The sequence below is a fragment of the Rhinopithecus bieti genome, unplaced genomic scaffold, assembly GCF_001698545.2.
Source record: "Rhinopithecus bieti isolate Rb0 unplaced genomic scaffold, ASM169854v2 scaffold_17222, whole genome shotgun sequence".
Taxonomy (NCBI): Eukaryota; Metazoa; Chordata; class Mammalia; order Primates; family Cercopithecidae; genus Rhinopithecus; species Rhinopithecus bieti.
In genome coordinates this window covers 375041-383477 of record NW_016808807.1, presented here as the reverse complement: position 1 = coordinate 383477, position 8437 = coordinate 375041, and the positions used below count along the sequence as shown (strand labels likewise).

General features: G+C 49.8%; 1 protein-coding gene across 1 annotated transcript; it reads left to right on the top strand.

Annotated features, from left to right (window-relative positions):
• The first annotated feature begins 2305 nt into the window (after positions 1–2305).
• GPR148 (G protein-coupled receptor 148) lies at positions 2306–7775 on the top strand. Its single transcript, XM_017887215.1, is given in 2 exon segments — positions 2306–2390; positions 5186–7775. A coding segment is annotated over 1 exon segment (1044 nt). The 5' UTR covers positions 2306–2390; positions 5186–5322; the 3' UTR covers positions 6367–7775.
• Positions 7776–8437: the final 662 nt, after the last annotated feature.

Sequence of the window (8437 nt, the reverse complement as noted above, 5' to 3'; positions counted from 1 at the left end):
TCATGGAGCTGATCCTCATAGCAAGGTTAGGCATAAACCACACATTAAACATTAAGAAAAATTGTAGTACATGGTGTAAGAGGAATAAAGGGCAATATATGAGTACAGGCATACCTTAGTGCATACAAGGTATGTACCATAATAACGGATGAAGGTGGCTACACTAAACAACAAATTTTCCGTGTAGATGAAACAGCTTTCTGTTGAAAGAAGATGCCGCCAGCCTGAGTAACATGGAGAAACTCCTTCTCTACTAAAATACAGAAAACAAAACCAGGCCACGCACAGTGGCTCACGCCTGTAATCCTTGCACTTTGGGAGGCCGAGGTGGGTGGATCACGAGGTCAGGAGATTGAGACCATCCTGGCTAACATGGTGAAACCCCGTCTCTACTAAAATACAAAAAATTAGCCGGGCGTGGTGGCGGGTGCCTGTAGTCCCAGCTACTCGGGAGGCTGAGGCAGGAGAATGGCCTGAACCTGGGAGGCGGAGCTTTGGAGATCACGCCACTGCACTCCAGCCTGGGCGACAGAGTGAGACTCCATCTCAAAAAAAAAAACAAAACCCAGCTAGGCATGATGATGCATGTCTGTAGTCCCAGCTACTAGGGAGGCTGAAGTGGAAGAATCACCTGAGCCTGGGAATTCAAGGCTGCAGTGAGCTGTGATTACACCACCGCACTCCAGCCTGCATGACAGAAGTGAGACTCTGTCAAAAAAAAAACAAAAACAAAAAACAAGAAAGAAGATGCCATCTAGGGCTTCCATAGCTAGAGAGAAGTCAATGCCTGGCTTCAAAGTTTCAAAATAACAGACTGACTCTCTTGTTAGGAGTTAATGCAGCTGATGACGTTAAGTTGAAGCCAATGCTTATTTACCATTCTGAAAATCAGAGGGCCCTTAAGAATTATGCTAAATCTACTCTGCCTGTGCTCTATCAATGCAACAACAAAGCCTGGGTGACAGCACATTGGTTTACAGAATGGTTTACTGAATATTTTAAGCCCACTGTTGAGAACTACTGCTCAGAAAAAAAAAAGATTCCTTTCAAAATATTACTGCTCATTGACAAGGCACCTAAGAGCTCTGGTGGAGATGTATATAAGGAGGTAAAGGTTTATGTGCTTTCTAACACAACATTCATTTTTCAGCCCATGGATCAAGAAGTAATTTCAACTTTTGCCTTACTATTTAAGAAATACATTTCATAAGGCTGTAGCTGCCATAAATAGTGATTCCTTTGATGGAACTGGGCAAAATAAACTGAAAACTTTCTGGAAAGAATTTACCATGTTAAATGCCAAGAGGAACATTCATTATTCATGGTAGGAATTCAAAATGTCAACATTAACAGGTGTTTGGAAGACGTTGTTTTCAACCCCCACAGATAACTTTGAGAGGTTCAAGACGTTAGTGGGGGAAGTAACTGCAGATGTGGTAGAAATAGCAAGAGAGCTAGAATTAGAAGTGGAGTCTGAAGATGTGACTGAATGGTTGCAATCTCATGATCAAACTGTAAGAGATGAGGAGTTGCTTCTTATGAATGAGCAAAGAAAGTGGTTTAATTAGATGGAATCTACTCTTGGTGAAGACACTGTGAATGTTGTTGAAATATTACATCCATTTCTTCGATAAGGCAGCAGTAGAGCTTGAGAGGATTGACTCCAGATTTGGAAGAATTTCTATTTACTGTAGGTAAAATGCTATCAAACAGCACTGCATGCCATGGAGAAATCTTTCATGAAAAGAAGAGTCAATCAATGCAGCAAACCTCACTGTCGTATTTTCAGAAATTGCCACAGCCACCCCAGCCTTCAGCAATCACCACCCTGATCAGTCAGCAAGTGATAATCTTTTTGCTGGTGGAGAGCCTTGCCTCGATGTTGATGACTGCTGACTGATCAGGGTGTGAGGATGGAAATAACACAGGATTTGGAGTGAGACATGCCTATTCTCCGCCACTTATTTGTTAGGTGGCCTTAGGAAAATTAATTGGCCTCATATTGAAGTCAATTTCCTGATCCTTGGCAGCGTTCTGGAGGGCAAAAGGAAACGTAAAATGGTACCCAGAATTTGCCACGTCCGTTCTTTGTGCATTACCTCTGCCACACATGCATGTACCCAGGTGCAATGATGAGGGCCCAGGGGTGGAGATGTTCTCTGCTTCTGCAGCTAGGTCAGGTGACATGGCTAGTTGCTGAGGGACACTGTATTGCTGCCAGGAAACCAGGAACCCCTGTTTAGATAATCCTTTTCAATTTGGTAGTCCTGGCTGCCAGCTGCCTTTAGGAGCTGCTGTGTGATGGGGGGCCCACAGCTGGGAGTCTCAGTCACCTCTGCCAGTGCCCACTGCCCACACTCTGACTGCCGGAGCCTCAACCTGGCACCACGGTGAGTAACTCCTGTCCTGCTGCCACCACTAGGGGACATAGCAACAGGGTCTGCATGTCTCAGGAAAGATGGCTTTTTTTTTTTTTGAGATGGAGTTTCGCTCTTGTTGCCCAGACTGGAGTGCAATGGCTTGATCTCAGCTCACTGCAACCTCCACCTCCTGGATTCAAGAGATTCTCCTGCCTCAGGCTTCTGAGTAGCTGGGATTACAGGCATGTGCTACCATGCCCGGCTAATTTTTGTATTTTTAGTAGAGACAGGGTTTCTCCATGTTGATTAGGCTGGTTCGAACTCCTGACCTCAGGTGATCCGCCCGTCTCAGCCTCGGAAAGTGCAAAGTGCTGGGATTACGGGCATAAGCCCCGCCAAAAGATGGCTTCTTCATAACACAGACGTAACCTTAGGCAAGGCACTTAACCTCCCTGGGCTTCAGTTTCCCACAGAGCAGCATGTCATTTCTGTGAGATGTGCTCAGTGCCTGCACAGAAGGTGTCCCACGGTGAGGCCGTGGGTGGTCACTATTACCTCACCTCAGCGGTAGGGCCCAGGAGCATGTCCATTCTGTGGTTTAAACATGTTTGCATTAGGCACACCTACAGTCTCAGTTTACCTCCAGGTTCCTAGAGGGCAGGGACACTCCAGCATCCCCAGGCTCTTGAAGTGCTACGGATGGCTGAGATTCGACTTCCAAAGTTATGGTCAGATTCATTAGCCTGTGCTGCACACCCACCCTGCGTCTGCACCCAAGGCCAGCAGGCCCGTCCTGACTCATAATGACTACAGGAACCGGGGCAGAGGAGTTAAAGGCTGCAGGGTCCTAACCAGGGAGGTGACCAGGTGACCAGGGTGACCCCACATCTGGGGTTGATTACAGTGCAGAAACTAAGGGTGGTTCTGGGAAAGCCCATCCTCCCTTCTGAAGAAACGGACTTCCTGCACTCCCTAGGGCCAGGTCTGCATTTTCCCAGGAGGGCATCCCGGATAGGGGACCTCGGCAGGTGACACCAAACTGACGTTCCCTTCGGGGCAGCACCCGCGCGGTGCTCTGAGATTGTTTTATGGGCTATTTAAGTCCTAAGATGATTCTCAGCAGGAGGCAGGCTCTGTAGCATCCTAGCGGCTCTTTCACCATAGAGTTACACGCTTTCCATTTCCATAACGTTGCTGCTTGTCACCTCAGCCACATTTTTACTGAGGGGTTGTCATTTAACGAGTTTCCCTCTCCTAGGGAATCTGCATTCTAAGACGCCAAAGGCCGGCGAGGGTCGTTCTGCTGGGCTGGACAGCACAGACAGGCTTAGTCTTGGCCCTCCGCCCTGCAGCATACAGGACACTCGCGCAGAGAGCGTGGCCTGCGAAGAGCTCTGCTGCCTCTCCCGGCCTGGGGCCGATTAGACTGCTCAGGGCATCTGTAAAGTGCAAGGGACCCCTAGGAGTGCAGGCCAGGGCAGCCGGGGCAGGGAGGCGGGGTCCGCCCTATGGCATCGCGGTTTCTCTGGAACGGGAGACGGGCTTTCTCAGAACCACCCTTGGTTTCTGTACCGTCACCGGCCGTAAGGGCGCAGGCGCTGCTGTTCCTGGCAGCTGCTGTAACAGACCCTACAGGAGGACGCGCTTCCGGGCTGCGGCGGGCGTGGCCTTGGGGTGTGGAGGGCGTGGTCTGGGGCGGTTCTGGGCGTGGTCCCCGGGCTGCGGGGGACGTGGTCTCATCCCCAGCGTCTGAAATTTCTGCCTCTTCCTGACCCTAAACATATCCTGCCTGTTCCCACGCGGCTCCTGCCTTCTGGAGCAGTCTGCCAGGCCGGCGGTGGGTGTTGGGCAGGGGTCTCAGGCTGCCAGCAGTCAAGTGCAGCCGGTTCTGCAGTGATGACAGGGGATCTGTGGGCAGGGGGTACTCAGCCTCGGAGGATGCTGTAGGTGGGAGAGCTAACATTGACTCGGCACTTACCTCAGGCTACGCACTGTGCTGAGTCCTTTACCTCTGGGCTTCCGCAGCGTTTCCATGAGGTCAGTGTGGTTGGCATTCGTGTTTCACAGATAAGGAAACCGGAACAAAGCTTTTCAAGGCCACGCAGCCAACACCTCGAGAGAGCTTGTTCATCTGAACGGGATCCCCAAAAGCCACCCTGGCCACTGGCCCTGACTGAGCTCACCCCATGCCCGACCAGCCAGGTGCCTGGGGAACCTGCCTTCCACTCCTCCCCACTAGCTCCTGTGAGGTCTCTGCCTACCGGGCCTCCTCCTCCCCAGAGGAAGGGACGTTTCCACCACACAGCGACCCCGCAAGTCAGCTGAGGCTTTGGGGGCACGGAACACTCACATGGAGCCCTGAGTGGAAGGGGTGTAGAAGACACACTCACACGCTTGCACAGGGTCACCCTGAGCTGGAGACCACACCCAGGGCTCTGTGAGGAAATGTGAGTGCGCCCAGGACCCTCCAGCCTGGTCCAATTTGCTGACCCTCTAGCTGGACAGAGGTCAGACCAGGTCCATAGCCCGGAGATCCTAGTTCCAGACAACTGCTCCTTCCTTTCCTGGAGGGCAGTACTGATACTGAATATAATCCAGTGTGGTGAGAATCCATTGCACACTCCCTGTGAACCAAGCAGAAAGGTTTGGGGGCCACTGAGATAGGGGACACTTCTGGAGGGGTCAGTGACTGCAAAATGGTGGCAGTGGGATGATCTGTTATGTCTATCCACGCACATGCAGCTGCACAGTCGCAGAGATGGGAATGCAAGAAGCCAGGTATGAGTTTGAATTCACATTTTTTTTTTTAAATCTTTATTAAGCAGTCATTCCTAAGGCCTGCCCGAGCCTGTCATCTCTACAGGAGAGTGGCGCCATCAGGACCCCTTTGGGGCAGATCGACACTCAGGGCAGATGCAGAATCAACAACCTGTGATAAAGCCAGCCATTCCTGCCGAGAAGCATGAGGGATGAGCTGGCGCCTTGCCCCGTGGGCACTACAGCTTGGCCGGCCCTGATCCAGCTCATCAGCAAGACACCCTGCATGCCCCAAGCAGCCAGCAACACATCCTTGGGCCTGAGGGACCTCAGGGTGCACAGCTCCATGCTGTACTGGCTTTTCCTTCCCTCGAGCCTGCTGGCTGCAGCCACACTGGCTGTGAGCCCCCTGCTGCTGGTGACCATCCTGCGGAACCAACGGCTGTGACAGGAGCCCCACTACCTGCTCCTGGCCAACATCCTGCTCTCAGACCTGACCTACATTCTCCTCCACATGCTTATCTCCTCCAGCAGCCTGGGTGGCTGGGAGCTGGGCCGCATGGCCTGTGGCATTCTCACTGATGCTGTCTTTGCCGCCTGCACCAGCACCATCCTGTCCTTCACAGCTGCTGTGCTGCACACCTACCTGGCAGTCATCCATCCTCTGTGCTACCTCTCCTTCATGTCCCATGGGGCTGCCTGGAAGGCAGTGGCCCTCATCTGGCTGGTGGTCTTCTGCTTCCCCGCATTCCTTCTTTGGCTCAGCAAGTGGCAGGATGCCCAGCTGGAGGAGCAAGGAGCTTCATGCATCCTACCACTGAGCATGGGCACCCAGCAGGGATGCGGCCCCCTGGTCATTGTTACCTACACCTCCATTCTGTGCGTTCTGTTCCTCTGCACGGCTCTCATTGCCTACTGCTTCTGGAGGATCTATGCAGAGGCCAAGACTTCAGGCATCTGGGGGCAGGGCTATTCCCGGGCCAGGGGCACCCTGCTGATCCACTCAGTGCTGATCACATTGTATGTGAGCACAGGGGTGGTGTTCTCCCTGGACATGGTGCTAACCAGGTACAACCACATTGACTCTGGGACTCACAAATGGCTCCTGGCAGCTAACAGTGAGGTACTCATGATGCTTCCCCGTGCCATACTCCCATACCTGTACATGCTCCACTACCGGCAGCTGTTGGGCACGGTCCGGGGCCACCTCCCATCCAGGAGGCACCAGGCCCTCTTTACCGTTTCCTAGAGTTCTTGAGTCCACAGTCTGGCAAGTTGAGGTTAAAAATCATATGTTGAATGCAGCAGCGTCCAATTATGGCTAACTTCTTAGAACAGCACATTATAATAGTGGAATTGGGCCTTTCAGAGGACCTCAACTGATGTTTTTCACCATTTTGACAGTTTTTAAGTAGAGAAAGCTCTTTTATGACACTGAAATCCTACTTGGAAATGGAAGCAAATAAAGGTAATCAAGCAGGGCTCTGGTCTAAGTGAAGCCTTGATCTGCATCCCTCCAGTGGCTTGCTGCACACCCTCCATGGCCACTGAGGATACATCCTTGCAACACACAGAACCAAAATGTTGCTGACAGTGGATCCACAGCAGTGGAGAGTGTCATGGAGATACCACTATAAAGCTGGAATGTGCAAGGGTTACACTCTCACAGTAAAGGTAAATGATTACCTAACCTTACAGAAGGGGGCAGCAAGGGAATTTGCCTGCCTTGACATTGGTGCTGTGTAGAAGAAGAAAATTCCTTGAGAATTCTTAAGCAGAAGCCACTCTTCAGACAGTTTTAGAGCTAGGCTTCAAATTATGTTAGTGGTCGAACACTTCAGTCTGTGGTTAGTGTGGTTTTCCTGGACGATCTGAGCTTCAACTTAGGCTGCAGAGAATTTCCAGAGTCAAAGAACCTCAAATAATGGAGTTTCACATGGTCAAATCTCACAAAACCACACAGGGAGATAAGGCACCATGAACGAGAACAAGAAGAAAGAAGAAGACAGCAGCGTCATACCACAGCTCCTTGAATGACCAACACCGGGTTACTATAAAAATTTCTAGATGTTTTAAGACATTAATAATGACATGAAAACATGAGCAGGGATAATACTTTTTAAAATAACCAAGAAAATTTGGAAAAGATTTAAATAGAACTTCTTGAAATAAAAATATTAGAATTATGAGTTAAATTTAATATGGATTAAAGAGCATGTTAAACAACTGGAGAGGGACTCTGCAAATTGTAAGACAGCTCCAGATAAATTACTTAAAATGCAGCCCAGAGGGACAAAGAGACGACCGTGTAAAAGAGAGATTAAGAGACATTGAGGCTGGGGTGGAAAAGACTAATACACATTTAATTTGGGAATATAATACAGAAAATGTAGGAGGGGAAATACTTGAAGAGATAACAGCTAAGGATTTTTTTCAGATTTGTTGAAAGATATCAAACCTCAGATCTAAGAAATCTAACCAATTACAAATAAGACAAACGACCAATAACCCACGACGAAGCACATCATGCGAAACTGCAAACAGCTAAATACAAAGACAAGATATTTAAAGCAGGCAGAGATAAAAGACAAAGGAACAGCAATTAAACTCACTTTGACTTCTCAAACAATGGAAGAGACCAGCCTGACCAACATGGTGAAACCCTGTCTCTACTAAAAATACAAAAAAAATTAGCTGGGCATTGTGGCAGGCGCCTGTAGTCACAGCTATTCAGGAGGCTGAGGCAGGAGAATGGCGTGAACCCGGGAGGCATAGGTTGCAGTGAGCCGAGATTGCGCCACTGCCCTCCAACCTGGGCGACAGAGCGATATTCCGCCTCAAAACAAAATACAAAAAAAAAAAAAAAAAAAAAAATTAACCAGGCATGGCGGCACATGCCTGTCAGCTACTCAGGAGGCTGAGACAGGAGAATTGCTTGAACCAGGGAGGTGGAGGTTGCAGTGAGCCGAGATCACACCACTGCACTCCAGCTTGGGCGACAGAGAACCCGTCTCAAAAAACAAACAAACAAAAAACATGGAAGCCTGAGCGACTGGAATAATGTTGCCAATGTGCTGAGAAAAGAACTGTCAAACTATCACAAGAACAGAAAACCAAACACCGCATGTTCCCACTCATAGGTGGGAACTGAACAATGAGATCACTTGGACTCGGGAAGGTGAACATCACGCACTGGGGCCTATCATGGGGAGGGGGGAGGGGGGAGGAGGGAGCGATTGCATTGGGGAGTTATACATGATATAAATGATGAATTGATGGGTGCTGACGAGTTGATGGGTGCAGCACACCAACATGGCATA